Raw genomic sequence first — 20,000 nt, forward strand, 5'->3', positions numbered from 1 at the left:
ATACATATGTGGTACCTTTTCTGATTCCAAACTCTGAAAGTCTAAACTTCGGCGATATAAATCAGCTTTAGAATTTGCTAGAGTGACTTCTTGTTCAGCTAAACGCTGTTGTAAACCAGCCTGCAATGAAACAAAAACATTACTTTGAATAACTTTATTTGAATTACATACAAAAAAAAAAACTAAATAACATGAAATTCAATTTTTTGACAATGTTACCATTGACTTTGAACCAAAAAAAAAGTTTCTCACTTTCAATAACATCTAAGACATTCTTCTTCTTAGCTCCATTGGTGCCTTTGCACGGCACATCGGGCAGTCAGTGATCACCAATTATTTCTGTCTCTGACCAACCAGTATGCTTCTTCCCAGGTGATGTCCAGTCTGCATAAGTCTTCTTTGAAGGAACTACACTATGTCTTCCTTGGTTGGCATCTTTTTCTCTTACCTTTCAGCAGCATTCAGCCCATGGCTGTTTTGGCAAGCCTCTCCTCTGGCAGTCTTACTATGTGTCCAGTCATTCTCATTCATTATTCAACTACATCCATACATCAAAATACACAATATACATGCAAATTTAAGCAAGTATATTAGATATAAGTTGTAAGTGATAAAAATTTTTTTTTAAACTATACCTTAGCACCATAAAGCTCTCGACATTCAATTTTTGTTCGAGATAACTGTTCTTTTAAGTCACGAGATATTTCTGTTGCTTGCTGAAGCCTACTACGAAGGACAACCTGCAAAAAAAAAATTTACAATTCAACAAATCGATTTGTTAGCAAACTAACTTGGTTTTAAGCAGCTACAATATCTGGTAATTATATACAAGGAGATGCCGAAAAGTTTTTGGCTTTGGATAAAAGAAAATACAGGAGGATCAGTTAATTATGATTTTATTCAACATCTTCCCCTGTCAGATTCACGCACTTATTGCAGTGGCCCTTCAGTTTTTCTAAGCCCTGTAAAAGAAATTGGAAGGTTGGGTCTCCAACCAGACCGTTCATGATATCCAGGGACTTTTAAGCAATCCCTTGTATATTAGCAGTGTGCAGGCAGCAAGCAAGAAGAATCATTAGCAGGCCAAGAAACTGAAAGAAGCCCATTGTGTGTGTGTGTGTGTGTGTGTGTGTGTGTGTGTGTGTGTGTGTGTGTTTGTCCCCTTAACATCGCTTGACAACCGATGCTGGTGTGTTTACATCCCCGTAACTTAGCGGTTCGGTAAAGAGACCGATAAAATAAGTACTAGGCTTACAAAGAATAAGTTCTGGAGTCGATTTGTTCGACTAAAGGCGGTGCTCCAGCATGGCCACAGTCAAATGATTGAAACAAATAAAAGAATAAAAGAATATATATGTAGTGCTTCAGTGTATAGCACCTTGCACAGAATATTGCCATACAGTACTCTATGTATAATGTTGAGCACCACATGTATGGCAATGAATGGGTTAGTACTTTATTGCTTTATGTATAGTATTCATCTTACATTTTTTCACTGGTTTCAGTCATTTGACTGGCTATGCTGGAGTATTGACTTTATTGGTTTTTAGGAGTTTTTATTCCGATTTACTTTAGTCTAAAGGGACATAACTTGCAAGGAATAAATACCATGATATTTTTTTGTTTGATGCACGATGTTCATACATACATATATAAACAACAGGCCCCAGCACGGTTTCTGTTTATCAAATTTCATTCAGAAGAGATAGGCCAAACCAAAATTATGGTAGAATCCACTCATCTAAGATTCCATACAGTGGAATTAAACCCAGGACTACATGGTTGCAAAGCAAAATTATTAACTACAGCCATACCATTATGCATTGCATAGTGCTATGCATATAGAATTTATACTTGGTGTAAAATGATTAACGAAATGTCTTTATTAATTTGTAAATGTTGTTTAGAACTCAAAAAGTGTCTGAAACTCTGCTAGTTATTTCACAGTAATAGAGTTTAATAGATATCAGATTTTTTTTTTAAATGGATGAGGTAAATATATACTTCATAAGCACACAAAATATAGACAGTTGACGAAAGAAACAGAATTCAAAATAATAATTATACAGTTAAAAAAAAAAAATAAATAAGGACAGAATTATTACAACTGTAATTAACAAATTAGTAGGATTTTTAAAAAAAGCAGTAATAAAAAGTAGTTTTCACCATTTGGTCAGAAATTGAATATCCTTCAAGATCATCCAGCTCTGAAGAGGGTACAAGACTTGTTATTTCTCCGTTCAAAAGCTAAAAAAGATTATAAAATACAAATAGTGAGGTTATGCTTTTGCATTAATTATAACACTGTGTAACATGAATTTCGTCCTTGAGTAGTAACTGTTATTTCTTATTTGCTTACCCCTAGAAAGTATGCAAAATGGCTAATATTTCCTTCAAACTTTGCTTTTATTATATTTATTCAAATCCTGAAGAATCCCTCTCAAATACATGGCTATAATGCTTCCCCACTACTAATTCTCATGATCAGAAATGCACATATTGTCAGCCATTAAGAGACATGCTCAAGTGGTTAAGGTCAAGCAAATGATAAGCAAATCTGCGCTATTGAGCAGAATATTTGCTATAACACCTGCTTAATAATGACAAAGTTATTTTGTTAAATTCTTTGTGATTTTAAATATCAATTGAAACAAAAGTAGTGTATTGAAACTGAAATATGGTAACAAAATGGTTAATGGCTAGAATGGCTCTTCTATGTTGTTTCAGTTTTAACACTCAATCTCAGATCAAGTCACTTGCTACACAAATAGAATTCTAAGATATTGAAAACCTCAGCCAGGCATTAGAATCTCTGGGGACTGCTGTTACATGTTGCCTAAAGAAAAGAATAACTTTCTAACAATTTAACTTTATAAAATACTATCTCTTACTTAAATACATTTTATGTAGTTTTATATAATGCAATAATAAGGATATAATTTGAACCTGTAAACCAAGTCTACAAAAAAGTCATAGGAGGAAGAAAAAATGGATTTAAGAAATAAGATATAAATTTTTTAAATTTTTCCTAGAGTTAATGCAAATTGAATCATATACGTTTCAAGGCATGATGAAATGGAAGTTGTGATGTTCAGCCCTTCTCAAGATCATTAGGGTAACTGAAACAGGTATGACTTGTCACAGAACCTAGAAGATAGACTCATTAAGATCATTCATCTACACTCTGATATACACCTATGTGTGAATAATTTATTAACCCTTTAGCATTTAAACTGGCCACATCCAACCCAAATATTCCTTTTGTTTAATGTTCAAACCAGCCAGATCTAACCTCTCGCAACTATTCTACAATGTCATTCTAAAGATAAACACATCATTGAAATCTCAAAGCTAACAGATAATGCACAATTAATGCGAAACAACATGAATAAATATACGTTATATTTGACAGAGCAATCCAAATGTTAAAGGGTTAAAGTAAACATGTTTCAAATACAAAAAAATAACTACCAAATTTTGCAATTTCAGAAGATCAGATTTTGTTTCTTTCATTGTATCTGCCAGGTCATCATATTCCTTTAAGAGATCATTATACTGTTGTTGATCAAGTATCACGGTATTGTCTTGACCATACTCCACTGAGTCTTCATTGGCTAAAAAAAACACAAAAAAAAACAAATAATAATAATAAATAATATAGTCATTGGTTCATAAAAACTAAATGCATTTCCTTCACCTTTTTACACACACACAAACACACACTGATGGAACTTCAAAAACCAAATATATATAGGGTGAAGTATATTTGCCACTTAAATGTGGCTGACCCCTAAGGGTGGATGTTACTGTTGCTTTTAGCCCCAGGAGAACATCTCCTCCAGCTGGCTATCGACATACATCTGCGTCCTGTCTGTATTTGCAAAGGGAAGTCATCCTTCCCATCTTGATCTGTGATACGTACGGACTCGAGTTTCTGGGTATTTACTTGTCCTCAGCGTACGACAATCGCCGACCTTCGATGCGAAAGATATCCCGATGCAAATACTTATATCTTTTTCCAGTGAAATTATTCACTGATCTCGAAAAAGTGGCCACAGTATACTCTCAAAGAACTTTCATAAAGTTAATTAACCCTTTAGCATTTAAACGAACCCAAATACTCTACCTGTTTTATGTTCAAATCAGTCATATCGGACTAAAATATTCTACTAATTTTATGTTAAAACAGATCAGATCTGGCCTTTCTCACCTACCCTACAATGTCATTCTAAAAGTAAACAATCACTACATTGAAATCTGAAAGCTCCAAGATAATGCATGATTAATTCAAAATAATGTGAATAAATAAGCATTGAATTTGACAGAGTCACCTGAATGCTAAAGGGTTAAAAGGTGTTATTACCTGGTATGAATCCAGTTGATCGACTCCGTGGCATCCCATCTATATCGTAATCCTGTTCTCCTGTGGCAGACAGATGTTTGGGCCCAGGGCAGGATTTTATCATCATCATTCTGGCTTGCATTGCAGCTACATCAGCTGGTATGTGGGTTGTATGTCTTGATAAAGAAATTAAAAAAAAAAGGGTGATAATTTAAAATTATAATTTTTCAGTTCAATTAATTTTATGTTCAGAAACCAAAGATCTCTTTTTCGTTATTCACCTCTATGAAAAAATATTTCATCTCTAAAAATAATATTGGCACTCCGTCGCTTACGACGTCGAGGGTTCCAGTTGATCCAATCAACGGAACAGCCTGCTCGTGAAATTAATGTGCAAGTGGCTGAGCACTCCACAGACACGTGTACCCTTAACGTAGTTCTCAGGGATATTCAGCGTGACACAATGTGACAAGGCTGACCCTTTGAATTACAGGCACAACAGAAACAGGAAGTAAGAGTGAGAGAAAGTTATGGTGAAAGAGTACAGCAGTGTTCGCCACCATCCCCTGCCGGAGCCTCATGGAGCTTTTAGGTGTTTTCGCTCAATAAACACTCACAACGCCCGGTCTGGGAATCGAAACCGCGATCCTATGACCGCAAGTCCGCTGCCCTAACCACTGGGCCATTGTGCCTCCAAAAATAATGTTAATAGTAAAAAAAAAAAAAAAATACAATCTTATTAACACCAATTCATCTCAGTCATTTAGACAATTTAACATGAGAATTTCAACCTAAAATAAACTAAAAAAAGACTGAATCTATATAGAATGACAGATTTTACAACTAAAAATTCTTACCCATAATCCTTATAGTTGCTTCCATGGTATTGTTTGCTAGCTTTTGACACAAATCTGCGTGCAGTTGCTAAAGTGACAGCAGCACTCTATAATAAATGTAAGCAAAAGTACAATAAATTATTTAAACATTTAACGTGAAGAAACCATTTCAGAAGGAAAAATTATATATATAGGCACAGGTGTGGCTGCATGATAAGAAGTTTGCTTCTCAACCACATGGTTCTGGGTTCAACATCATCATTTAATATCCACTTTTCCATGCTTGCAGGGGTCAGATGGAATTTGCTGAGGCAAATTATCTATGGCTGGATGCCCTTTGTTTCCAGTCTTCCATGAAAAACATATTAGGTCATTAGCAATATTACCTTGCCTAGAAACAGGTGAGGGTTGGTGATACAAACAACATCACTTCTATGATGGCAATCCTAGTTTACAACCACCATGTGATGTTAAGACAAGTATACCCACAAACACACACACACACACACATACAAATATACATGACAGGCTTCTTTCAGTTTCTGTCTACCAAATCCTCTCACAAGGCTTTGGTCATTCCAGGGCTATTGTAGAAGAGACACTTGCCCAAGGTACCACACAGTGGAACTGAATCCAAAGCCACATGGTTGGGAAGCAAGCTCCTCAACCACACAGACACACCTGAAAATTATTGCTGTTAATCACCATTCTGCTGTACACAGGTGCAAACATCAATAAAAATGACCGTTTTGTCTTATATGGTACATTTTTATGGAAAAACAGAAAAATATATTATGTAAAGGAAAGAAAAACTCACCTGTGCTATACTTGCTAAAGATCTCCCTCGGTTTGGAGAGATAACACCAGCTACAGATTGGTGCTTTACTGAATTAGGCTTAAAATGGGCTGCTAATGCCAGAATAAGGCGCATAATACACTTCAGGTTACCATCGACAATATCTTTAAAGAAAGAAAATAAATATGAAGAAAACAACATTGCAAAATAATATGAAATAAAAAGGGAATATAACATACAATGCAGAGAGCTCATACAGACAATGTTGACTCATCTAATGAACATTATGATGAAAAGGGTGAACAGCAATTGTTAGTTAATGGTGATATTTTAAATGATAATCTTTCTACTATAAACACAAGGCCTGAAATTTGTGGGTAGGGAAAGTAATTGATTACACTGACCGCAGTGCTTGGATGGTACTTATTTCATTGACACTGAAAGCATGAAAGACAAAGTCAACCTTGTTGGAATTTGAACTCAGAATGTAAAGACAGAGAAAATGCATAGCAGTATTTTGTCCAGTGTGCTAACAATTCTACCAACACACCACCTAAATAATAATATTAATAATTATAATAATAATAATAAGTCTAGCTACTACAGGCACAAGGCCTGAAATTTTGTGGGAGGGAGCTAGTTGATTACATTGACTCCAGTGCTCAACTGGTACTTATTTTATCAACCCCAAAAGAATGAAAGGCACAATCGACCTTGGGAGAGTTAAAAAGTAGTGCAAATAAAAATTGCATTACCTTCTGTCTCATCCTCATCCTTACTTCAAAACTAACAAAGTAAAAAGATAAGTTGGTCTATCTTACAGCAACATGACAAAGATGGCAAATATGTCTCTTAAAACTTAAAGTAATTTTTGTTGAATTATATCAATAAAATTGATTACTTTATGACATGAGTTATAAAAAAAGGAAATGTTGCTGTCATAATTACCACTTGCTTTCATTGGATGCATCCGGATGTGGTTAGCAGACATGAATTGTAAAACTCTCTCTACGTTTGCCTTCATCTCAGCATGGGTAGAGGGAACCATATGAACATTCTGTAGTTTTTCGCCACCTAAAATTTTGCATTAAAATATAAATTCAAATTAGAATTACTGCTCAGTTTCTCAAAAAAGAATAAAACAAAAAACAAAAAACATTGAATATTTGAAATTTGAAATATTTGACAACAAATAGGTATCTAAATCTGAAAAATTAAAGAGATTGACATGCTGAAAAATCTGAAAATCATTAGGTCAAAATTGAGACTATAATTATAATCATTTGATCCTCAAAGATTAAAAATAGAGATACCATGAATACCAGGCTGATGTGTGTGTCTGTGTGTGTATGTGTGAGCATGTGCATATGTGTGCACGTGTATATTAACGCTTATTCTTATGTCAAGTTATATCTAAAAACAATTTAACATTAAACTGGTGGATTACTTAACCTTTTTAGTAGCACACATCATCATCATCATCAGCATCATCATCATCATCAGCATCATCAGCATCATCTTGATTTAATGTACATAGATTGGACTGTTTCACAGGGGCTGACTAGGCAGAAGGCTGCCCCAGGCTTCACACTTTTGCAAGAGGAGGGACAGTGACATTGAATTTTTGGCTTGCTGACCTTCATCAGACTATCTGACAAAGGTGAACAAGCTAAGACTCAAAGTCACTGTCGCCCATCTCCTTGTAAAAGCTTAACACACACACATGGATGGACAGACGGACATGGACAGACGGACATGGACAGACACAGACAGACAGATAGATATCTTATACACGCATATATGTCACTTCAAATTATCCCAACTAAATGGGCTGATTATGCGACACAGGTATCGGCGATGGCTGTGATCTCACTTTACTTGCCGGGTCTTCTCAATCACAGGATATCTCCAAAGGTTTTGGTCTCTTGTCATTGCCTCTGTGAGGCCCAACATTCGAAAGTCGTGCTTCACTACTTCATCCCGTGTCTTATTTCTCTTTATGTGTATGAGGAGAGGGCAAAGTGTTGAAGTCAATTATATTCAATTAATAAATTGTAATATCTCTTGCTCCCTCTCTGTCTATCTGTGAGTCTATATTCTTGTACATGCACACATGTGTGTGTGTCTGTGTATGTATGTGCATGTGTCTTTGCTTCCACCATCAAAATGTACTATTGCCAAAACAGGTTCAATATCCAGTTAGCCATGCCAAATCACCAGTGTCCAAAACAACTGCTCTTAATCATTTCATTCCATGCTAACCTATCCAACTTGGTTCAGTAAGGAAATACTGATAGTGACAGTTATGCTACAGTCAACAGTAACAAAGCCTTGAACTATAATAACGATGATAGTCGCAGAATGAGCAAATAACAGAAGCAATCTAATTAGAAAATAATTCATTCTTAACTGAAATTCTTAATTGAAAATAAATAATAACAAATTTTTTATAATTTTACAAGAATCCTAAAAAAAATTCAAAATAACAGATAAGAGATATTCACTAATACTCCTAATATAAGCTCAATCAACTCATCTACTTAATTTTTATGATTTGAGTTTTTCACAGCCTTTGAATATCATCCTTAGAAAGGAAACTCTCTCTTTTACTCTTTTACTTGTTTCAGTCATTTTGATTGTGGCCATGCTGGAACACCGCCTTTAGCCGAGCAAATCGACCCCAGGACTTATTCTTTGGAAGCCTAGTACTTATTCTATCGGTCTCTTTTGCCGAACCATTAAGTTACAGGGACGTAAACACACCAGCATTGGTTGTCAAGCGATGTTGGGGGGGGGGGACAAACACAGACACACAAACATATACACACACATACACACATATATATATACATATATACGACGGGCTTCTTTCAGTTTCCGTCTACCAAATCCACTCACAAGGCTTTGGTCGGCCCGAGGCTATAGTAGAAGACACTTGCCCAAGGTGCCACACAGTGGTAATGAACCCGAAATCATGTGGTTGGTAAGCAAGCTACTTACCACACAGCCACTCCTGCATATATAGTTTTGAGATACATAAATAATAACTATAAGATAATACAGTTTTACAAAATATATTCTGATCTCACTTACCAACCACTTCAATAAGATTGATGAGAGCAACACCATCTTTAACATCGTTCCTGAGATCTTCAATCTGGCGAGCTGATGGCCGTTTACGGAGCTGAGCATTAACCCAAGCTTCATATGCATGAAGCTGTTGCTAAAAAACAGAAGAAACAAAAACCTTCATTTAGAAAAATAAAACAGATGAACAATGAAACGTGTACTAAATAATAAACATAAATTACTTTAGATTTCAAATAACAGGAAATGCTTTACCAGTGGAAGTGATGGAATTCTATGGTTTGACCTAATTGAAGAAACAACAATTTAAACGAGTGAAACATATTAGTAGACACATTTATCAAGAACGTGAAGGTTTGGAGACACGTCTGAGTGATTAAATGAAAGTAGTAAATTACTGAAATATTTGTGTTGATATTTGAGCTAATCAAATGCAGGAAGAGACAATAACCAATGTAGAGGAACTAGTGCCATACAATCAAAGAAGGAGATATGCTGAAATCAAGAAAGAAGATACACTAATACACTGGTGAAATAAATAAGGAAGAATGATAAGAAAGAACAGAGAGAAAGAGTGTAATGATGTTTAGAAGAGGGGCTAAACTGATAGCATGAAGCGTGAATTTGTAGCAGGAAGTCAGATCCTGTATGTTCCTGATGATAATGATTTGGCATGACTGACTGGACAGACAACCTTGTTTTGGTGTTTTAGAGACAGTAGTTTTTGGCACTTGAGGCAAACACACACACACACATGCATGCATGTGCAGAAATATACACCTACAGTTAATAACCCACTAGATATAGTGGGTTGTGCCCCTGGACTGGTTCTTGTGCGGGTGGCACATGAGATGCACCATTTTGAGCGTGGCCATTGCCAGTACCGCCTGACTGGCTCCCGTAGGATTTTCGAGCGAGATCGTTGCCAGTGCCCCTGGACTGGCTCTTGTGCGGGTGGCACATAAAAGACACCATTTCGAGCGTGGCCGTTTTCGTGCGGGTGACACGTAAAAGCACCCACTACACTCTCTGAGTGGTTGGCGTTAGGAAGGGCATCCAGCTGTAGAAACTCTGCCAAATTAGACTGGAGCCTGGTGTTGCCATCCGGTTTCACCAGTCCTCAGTCAAATCGTCCAACCCATGCTAGCATGGAAAGCGGACGTTAAACGATGATGATGATGATGATGATGATATACCCAAACGAAATATTAAACATATGAGTGAGTGATTTAATGTAAGAAGAGTATTGGGAGTGTAGCGACAGGTAGGGTGAAGGAAGAATCACATTGTAACCAATGACAGCAACAATGAGAACATTGACAATGATTCATTTTATGAACTATGCAAAGGAGAACTCAATGAGTGTTAAAAAAGTGTGGTGATGTTAGTATTTATCTTGATTGTTTAAAAAGGCATTTATATTTCAATAAGCACTGTTGAAATAATTAAAAAAAAAAAACAACAATAAATAAGTTAAAGTGCTAAAACATAGGCTTGAGAAGAAAACAAAGTAGAGAATGAAGTTACCTTGTTCATAATATAAAAGTTTTGAAGATGTAAGTAATGACAATAATGTAATAAATAACTGTAAGATATGTCGTGTAAAGACATGTTCTGGTAAGAAAACAGGAACAAATAGCATTTTCTAAATAGTCTTTGTTTAGAACAAAAAATGTTTACAACCATGTTAGATTCTGTGAAGCTCTATAACTCCTGGATTAATTTTAAAGGAAGAAAAAATCTCTCATATCTTTGTATCTTCTAGAATACAGTAAGTGAAATCTTTGTGGATAGGAGTAATATGAAAGTAAGCAAATTTAGGCTAATTTCTTAGGTCTTTTCCATATAAAATAAAAGTTTAAAAATTAAGGGATCAACAGATCATGACTCGAACAAGAAAGAACCTAGAAATTGTGTTATTTCAGCCAATCAGAATTTTGTAACCTTAGTTGAAACTTTAAGCCTTGATTGTTTAAACTGGCTTTATTCAGCCCAAAATATTCTACCTGTTTTATGTTCAAACCAGCCTCTCATACTAACCATACAATGCCATTCTAATAATAAAGAAACACATCATCATTTAACGTCCGTTGTCCATGCTGGCATGGGTTGGATGGTTTGACCAGGGCTGGCAAGCTGCACCAGACTCTGATTTGGCAGGGTTTCTACAGCAGGATGCCCTTCCTAACACCAACTACTTTACAGAGTGTGCTGGGTGTTTTTACATGACACCACATGGGCACTTTTATGTGACACCACACAGGCACTTTTATGTGGCACTGTACGGGTGCTTTTACATGGCACTGCCACAAGTGGTTTACATCGCCAGGGTACGGGTCTTCTTGAGCATGACTAGGTGCCAGGTATTTTGGTCCTTTATCATCTCACCTGAAAGGTTCAGCTTCTTGAGGTCATTCTTCAGTATTGAAATCACTGAAATCTCAAAACTGTGAGATGATGCATGATTAATTCAAAACAATGTGAATGAATAAACATTACATTTGACAGAGTAATCTGAATGCTAAAGGGTTATGAGTGAGCCCTAGAAATGACTGCTCTGAACAACTCCTCTAAAAAAAGAACACTGGAAAATTGGAGAGATGTAAATAGCAAAATTTTATGAATCAAGTGAAGTTCTGATTCCTGAATAACTAAAAGGAAACTCTTTGCATAATAAAGCCATATACAAAAATAACTTTGTAGTCTATCCATAATGCAGGGTCAGATTAAGGAATTTCATTTTGAAATAAGAGGAGAGTTGATTCTTTGGTGAAAATGCATTCGTTTACCGAGTTTGGTTTAAATCGGCTCAATGGTTCCGGCACTATAGCCTGCTTTAAAGGCATTTTTGAGTTGGTTTTTCCCATGCTGTGCTCAAATGAAATGGAATTTGAAAAAAATAATAATGAAACGAAAAACCTTGGATAAGAATGCATAAGTATGTCAAGTTTGATCATAATCGGATGACTTCTTGGAAAAGTTGATAATTATCGATCGAGTTTTTGCGAAAACCGCACATTGATGGAAGCAGTTGTTATGACTAAAACATGCCTTGGAACATACCAAATGCATGTCTGAAATTTCAATTGAATTGGTTAGGTGGAACTTGAGTTATAAACCTTTGAACTTGCACACACACACACATACACAGACAGTTTCTGTTTTATATATATAGATAAAAACAACAACAACGACAATAATAATAATGGTTTAAAATTTTAGCACAGGGCCAGCAAGTTCCAGGGAAGGGGTAAGTCGATTGTATCAACCCTAGTGCTCCACTGGTGCTTGCTTTATTGATCCCACAAAAGGATGAAAGGCAAAGTCAACTTCAGCAGAATTTGGACGCAGAATGTGAAGATGGTTTGGGGTTCTATCCTACAGCACAGCATCTTGAGTAAGTTGTCTTCTACTGTAGAAGACACTCACTCACAAAACTGAGCTTTGAACTACCAAATTCACTCACAAGCCCAGTCGTGTGTGTGTGTGTGTGTGTGTAAGCAATTGGTATGTGTGAGTGAGTGAATGTGAGAGTGTGCATTGTATTTGTTTGAGTGCATCTGTGTGTTTATCTCTCTCTTGAACTTGTCTTTATGAGACTGCTTGCAACCAGCGTCTGTTTCTCATCTCTATTTTTAGTTATGTATTCAGCAAAATAGAAGCAGATAGAATAAGCAGCAGACTTTAAAATAAGTTACTGAGATTAATTTGATTGATTAAAAAAAAAAAGCCCTTCAAAATGGTTCTGCTGTATGGCTTTGATCCAATGACTGAAATCAGTAATATATTAGCAAATGCAACAGATTAAGACATTGCCATGGCTTTAAACAGGTATTCTGCAATGAAATGAATACACACACACACACATACATACATACATACACACACACACACACACAAACAAATGCCCATTCATGCTAGTATGAATTCATAATGGAAAAGCAGGAAAAGCTGGAACGGTAACTGCCTAAACTAGAATGTACACTTGAAAAATACAGCAATAATTTTGAACTTAACAATGGAAATATTTGATAAAAGAACATGAAAAACCAGTAACTTATAGCAACATATTGTAAAAATGTAATAAGAACACACACACACACACGTTTGTTTTTATGTTGCGTTATAATAAAAACAATTTTACATTGAGCTGAAAGATCACTCAATACTTTTAATACAGTACTTATCTATCATATTTTTACAAGACCGGTTAACAGTGACTTTGGAGTTTCAACCAGTTAGCCTTCATCAGATTTCCTGAAAGATAGCAAGTCTAAACTTCAAAATCACTTTTACCACTCTTCTTGTAAAAGTATAATAAATCAAAGAAATTTGCTTCCCAACTTCATGGTTCTGGGTTCAGTCCAACTGTATGACACCTTGGGCAAGTGTCTTCTACTATAACTTCAGGCCAAACAAAGTCTCCTGGATGGATTTGGTAGACAGAAACTGAAAGAACCTATCATATGTGTATGTCTATGTATGTGCGTGTGTGCATGTTTGTGTCTCTTGTAAAATGTATGTTGCTGTTATACAAGCAACATTTTTCCAGTATTGTGCGAAAACATATCCGATGATGAGGAAACATTTACCTTGCTTGGAAACCGGAGAGGGCTGGCTTCAGGAAGGATATCCGGGAATAGAAAATCTGTCTCAATTAACTCCATTCGATGCATGCCAGCATGGAAAAGTGGACATATATATATGTATGTATGTATGTATGTATGTGTGTGTGTGTATATATATATATATATATATATATATATATATATATATATATATATACGAGCGTGAGAAAAGTATGTGATGTGTGTGTCAAATTGGTTTTAAAGTTTCTTTTTAAATGTAAATGAAATCCGCCTTCGTAATAGTTTCTAAATAGTCGTCCATTAGATATTCATACAACATAAACATACTACATAAGGGTACTGATATGATACAACTAATATTGATTACACTGGAATATACTTCCTTCTAGGACAAAATTTTGTCTGCCATATTATGGAGGAACACAGGGAGAAGTACGTAAACTACTAAGATATGAAATGCACTGAATAATTTCTAGATAGAAGAGCAGAAATAAACAAACAAATATTAATCCTTATAAAACAGGGATTATTTCACAGGCTGTCGTTTTAATATTAACCATAGTGCTAGGTACTGATTAAGCTTGTTGTGTTAGTATGCTATACCATAAATAATTATAAATAAGTATTAAGGAATCCGATCATATAACTACAAAGTGTTAACAACAGGCTGATGTAATTAATTAAAAATTACTGATGACTCCTCAGTGGTAAACAGATTTGACAACTAACTAATTGGTTTGTTCCTGAAGAGAACTAGTGACTATGGAATTATTTAGTATTAATAATAAGTGACATGGAATTATATCAAATACAAAAATATAGTTTACTAATACCCATTTTGAATCATGTAAATCACAAACATTGATTAGTATTAAGCAAAAAATATTTCAGAGATACAAATATCTTTTCATCTTTTACTTGATTCAGTCACTGGACTGCAGCCATGCTGGGGCAACACCTTAAATGGTTTTAGTAGAACAAATTTACACCGCAACTTGTTTTATTTTTTTTGCTTTTGTTTCTTTTATTTATTTAAGCCTGGTAGTAATTGTACTGATCTCTTATGTCAAACTGTTAAGTTATAGGGGACAAATACAAAGACAAACACACATAGGGGTTCATGTGGAACCATTAATTCCGGCACATTCTTTTCTCTCTCTCCCCATTTTTATCCTTCTCGTTCCTTTCTGTCGAAGAGCATAGGCTCGAAATGTCAAAGACTTTTCCATTTTTTCCCCAGTGTCAAACTAGTATGCCTGCTTGTTGTTCCCTCATCTGTCTCTGTCAACTGTTTTCTGTACATTTGAACCATATCATAATCCTCCTCCTCATCATCATCACCATTTAACGTCCTTTGTTCATGCTAGCATGGGTTGGGCTGTTTGACCAGAGCTGGCATGCTGGAAGGCTGCACCAGACTCCAGTCTGATTTGGTATGGTTTCTATGACTGGATGCCCTTCCTAATGCAAACCACTTTACAGAGTGTTCTGGGTGCTGCTATGTCGCACCATACGAGTGCTTTTACATGATACCACACAGACACTTTTACAAGGCACCACAAAGGTGCTTTTACATGCCACCACCATGTATACAAAGACAAAAGTTACCTTCTGAGGCACAAGACCAGGTAAGGTTGTTTATGGAAGACCAGCAGTTGCTCAAGCATACCAGCCTCCCCACTCCATGCTGCCAATGTTATCCAAGGGAAAGGCAAAGGGGCCGATACAGCCTGGCACCTGTGACGTTGCAACTCATTTCTACAGCTGAGTGAACTGGAGCAACATGAAATAAAGTGTCTTGCTCAAGAACACAACACACAACCAGAAGGATCGATCTTCACACTTCTGCTGCAGGGTGCAGGCCTTCCTGAGTACAGCCAGACACCAAGTGTCTCAATCCTTTGTCATATATATATATGACAGGTGTCTTTCAGCTTCTGACTACCAGATCCACTCATAAGGCTTTAATTGGCCTGAGGGTGTAGGAGAAGACACTTGTCTAAGGTGCCACACGGTGGAACTGAACCTGGAATCACGTGATTGAGAAGTAAACTTCTCACAACATAGCTCCGCCTAATTTATAAAAATTTATTTACTAGCAATTACCGATAACATTTAAAATGAAATAAATAACAGAATGTCAATGTTAAATGAAACAAACTTGACAAACGAATAGGTAGATTATCAATAATTAAGTAGATTAGATTATTCATATATACAGGTGTGGTTATGTGGATAAGAAGCTTGCTTCTCAACTATGTGGTCTTGGGTTCAGTTTCACTGCACAACCCCTTGGGCAGGTGTTTTCTACTATAGCCCCAGGCCAACCAAAACCTTGTTACAGGATTTGGTAATTTGGCAGACAGAAACTGTGTGGAAGCCTGTCATGTGTGTGTGTGTGTGTGTGTGTGTGTGTTATTGTGTTTGTGTTGTGTTTTTCCCTCATCACTGCTTGACAATGGTGTTGGTTTGTTGACATCCATGTAACTTAGCATTTCTACAAAAGAGACCCGGCTTAAAAAATAAGTACTGGGGGCGATTTGTTCACCTAAACCCTTCAGAATGGTGCCTGCTCTAGCAAGTAAAAAGAACAATAAAAGGTATAAGGCTAAACATGTTGGGGGTCTTCTTTAATGAATTTCAATGATGAAAGAGAACAAGTATCTTGTAAGAAATCTTTCGATGAGTATTGACTTAAAATTAGCTCGGTGACGCTCGAGTCATTCACGGTATGTTTATGAGAAATCCTGGCAAAGACTGTAATGAATCAATAACTAATCATTAAAAAGATTTTTTGGAAGCTACCAAGGTTGTTAAGGAAAGGATAAAATGTGACAGACAAATTGTTGGAACACTGTGAGAGAGAGAGAGAGAGAGAATAATTAATGATAGATATAGTGAGTATTAGAGATAAGCTCCCAGCAGACTGAGCATGAATGAAGTTCTTGTTTTAATTCCTAACCTGTTTTCGTAGCAATTTGAATTTAGTTATGTCTGTAAGACAGACATAAACATTATTAATATTATATATTTTTACTAACCTATAAATGAGTACTCATGTTCCTAGATAAGAAATCAATAATTAACAACAGGTTTTAACTACTGAACACTTGATAGTTTATTCATTAAAAAAAACCTCTTATTTTCATTAACTTTTAGTACACTCCACTTTAACAATGCCTGTGCCAGGTCCATGACAGAGCCAGCCATAATCCCTATACGAGTGAATAGTGAGTAAGAATAAGGTTGGTGTCACGTGACTGGCGAAATGAGCAGAGAAAGTGTAGGGTTGCGAGATCCTTTTAAACTTGTCGTGCTGAGATCTATTCAACTTCTCTGGTGATGGTGCCACAAGAAAATGCACCCAGTACACTTTGTAAACTGGTTGGCAATAGGAAGGGCATCCAACCATAGAAATCAAATGTACAAGCACCAGCATTTAGAAGCAGTAGCTCCCAATAAGAAATGATTCAGATGATGATGCAGCATCCAACCTGTGCCATCATGGAAAGCAGACATTAAATGATGATGATGATGATGGTGGTGGTGGTGGTGGACATGATAGTGATGGTGTTGAAGATGAGTTTTATTCACTTCTAACTATAATAAAATGGTGCTCTTACTCATACAGTAGTAGTTGTACAACTAACTGTACATGCAAGATATGTGAGTATATGCATATTAATGTGTGGATGGATGGATGGATGGACAGACAGACAGATAGATAGATAGATATGTATATATGTACATATGTTTCTTTAAATTAAGTCACTTCAAAAAAATGAAGCCAGTATGCTCCTCAGGATGGGTAATGTCAGAGTGTATATATGACAGGGTATAAGTGATTTGAGAGAAAAACTGGGTATACAGGGCATCAGATGTAGCGTGCAAGAGAGAAGGCTACGCTGGTATGGTCATGTAATACATATGAATGAAGACAGCTGCATCAAGAGGTGCTGATTTCTAATTGTGGTGGGAACTTCTGGAAGGGGTAGATCCAGGAAGACATGGGACAAAGTGGTGAGAAAGAATCTTCAGATGTTGGGCCTCACAAAAGGGATGACAGGGGACTGAAACTCCTGGCAGCTTGCTGTACTTGAGAAGACACCTCAAGTTAAGTAAAATCATGGTTGTCCTTGCATACAGGTATGTCTCCTGCAACCCTCTTCAGCTGAGCATTCCTAATCTTGCAGGCTTGTGGGTACTGGTGCCGTGTAAAAAGCACCTGTACCTACGTCACATAAAAACACCTGTGCCACTGCTGTGTAAGTGTACCCAGTACACTCTGTAAAGTGGTTGTCATTATGAATGGCATCCAGCCAGAGAAACCATGCCAAAACACATGGAGCCTGAGTACCTCTTCAGCTGATCAGCTCTTATTGAGCTGTCCAACCCATGCCAGCATGGAAAACAGATGTTAAATAATGATGATGATGATGATTATGATAATACTCATATGGCATAGATGTATGAATAAGTAGTTTGTTTTGGAATCACATGGTTAGGGGTTAGGTCCTATAGCTTGGATAATCCTCTACTATAAGTGCAAGTTGAACAATATCTTGTAAGTGAAACTGAAAACGAAAGCAACCTGTTGTATATGTGTGTGCACATGAGTTTGTGTGTTTACATGAGTTTGTGTGTTTACATGAGTGAGTTACTATTTCCCCTCATTTTCACGTGTTTGCTGATTGTAAACAAATACCTCTCTGTCCATACAAACAGCGTTGATTACTTGCGGTTCACAGCAAAAGCATGTCTGAGCTTCTTGACATGTCTTGCAATCTTTGTAAATAAAAACCTCATACATTTCTTTTTAATTTCATACATAACCACATTCAAATTCTTCACTTCTTAATATACTGAAGGATTTAAGCAACAAGCCGGAAGAATCATTACCACACCAGAAAAAAAAAAAAAAAAAAGCTTAGCAACATTTCTTCTGACTTAATGTTCTGAATTTAAATTTTGCTGAGGTCAACATTGTCTTTCATCCTTTCAGGATTGGTAAAATAAGTACCAGTTGAATACTGGGGTCAATGTAATCGATTTACTCTCTCCTCCGAAATTGCTGGCCTTGTGCCAAAATTTGAAACCAATATACAGAAGGGTTATAGTGAATGTGAAGTTGCATGTCTCAGTGATTAGAGCGTTGGGCTCACAATCATGAGGTAGAGAGTTCGATTCCCAGACTGAGCTGTGTTGTGTTCTTGAGCAAGACACTTTATTTTATGTTCACTCCAGTTCACTTGGCTGTAGAAATGAGTTGCAACATCACTGGTGCCAAGCTGTATTGGGATCTAGTTCAAAACGGGGGCACCAGTATTTTCTTAACGAAACACTTTGAAACTTGGGACACTGGTAGAATGTGTCATATAAAACATCTTTTTCTCTTAGTCTTCTTAAGAAAAATTATTATATTGCAATTTATTTCATGTTAAAGTTGTCGTATTTCTGTAATTTCAACCAATGACTGACGTCCATTCAGCCGAATACATTAAGTGCTGACTACGTAAACAAACGATTCTCAAACGATTCTGGCGGTGATAAAATTATTATTTCCTTGTCAAAAAATGGCTGAAGCATATTGGCAGTAGCTAATAAACCTTTCTATTATAGGCACAAGGCCTGGTTTTTGAGGTTAAGGTTAGGGCAAATGTTGTACACATACAGTTCAGGCAGATGTTAACGAAATTATATTAAAAATAAAACGAAGGAAAACGAACACACGTGTGTTGCCTCTCTGCAAAATGTCAGAAGTAATGGAGATTAAATACGCTTTACACCACTTAAACTGCCAAAGGAGTAACTGTAAACAGCTGAATACTTGTCAGTGACTGGTTGAAATTATCGAAATAAGACAATTTTTTTACATGAAATAACTTCGAATACAAAAATTTTTTTCTGTTCTATAACACAAAATAGATAAGTATACGAAGTTTGAAAGTCTTTCGGTACCAAAAACACTACATAAAACATAAATGAAAACTGGTGCCTCCGTTTTGAACTAGATCCCTGTATTGGTCTTTGCGTTTCCCTTGGATAACATCAGTGGTGTGGAGAGGGAAGGTCGGTATGCATGGGCAACTCCTGGTCTTCCATAAACAACCTTGCCTAGACTTGTGCCTCAGGGGGTAACTTTCTAGGAGCAATTCCATGGTCATACATGGCTGAAGGGGGTCTTTACCCATTGGAAACAGGTGAAAGTTGATATCACAAAGGATATCTAGACACAGAAAACTCTATCTTAATATGATCTCATCTGACTCATGCAAACAGGGAACAGTAGATGTTAAAAAATTGATGGGAAAAGATTTAAACCCTTTTGAGACTGCTCTTGGTTCTATGAT

The 20,000-nt window shown here is 36.4% G+C and overlaps 1 protein-coding gene across 8 annotated transcripts in view; it reads right to left on the reverse strand.

Annotated features, from left to right (window-relative positions):
- Positions 1-20,000, reverse strand: part of LOC106883429 (dixin) — a 64,159-nt gene that overhangs the window by 18,368 nt on the left and 25,791 nt on the right. For 6 of the 8 annotated variants that reach the window (XM_014934433.2, XM_052974996.1, XM_014934435.2 and 3 more), the window contains 9 exons: positions 9,068-9,197; positions 6,923-7,048; positions 5,996-6,138; positions 5,200-5,285; positions 4,364-4,518; positions 3,472-3,614; positions 2,167-2,247; positions 636-740; positions 16-120 (listed from right to left, as the gene is read on the reverse strand). In XM_014934433.2, the coding sequence (XP_014789919.1) occupies positions 16-120; positions 636-740; positions 2,167-2,247; positions 3,472-3,614; positions 4,364-4,518; positions 5,200-5,285; positions 5,996-6,138; positions 6,923-7,048; positions 9,068-9,197 (1,074 nt within the window). Of the gene's footprint in view, positions 1-15; positions 121-635; positions 741-2,166; positions 2,248-3,471; positions 3,615-4,363; positions 4,519-5,199; positions 5,286-5,995; positions 6,139-6,922; positions 7,049-9,067; positions 9,198-13,653; positions 14,102-20,000 lie in introns of those variants that run through there. The other 2 variants (XM_014934430.2, XM_014934437.2) reach the window with 2 other exon arrangements.

This window comes from Octopus bimaculoides, chromosome 20, assembly GCF_001194135.2.
Source record: "Octopus bimaculoides isolate UCB-OBI-ISO-001 chromosome 20, ASM119413v2, whole genome shotgun sequence".
NCBI classification, from domain to species: Eukaryota; Metazoa; Mollusca; class Cephalopoda; order Octopoda; family Octopodidae; genus Octopus; species Octopus bimaculoides.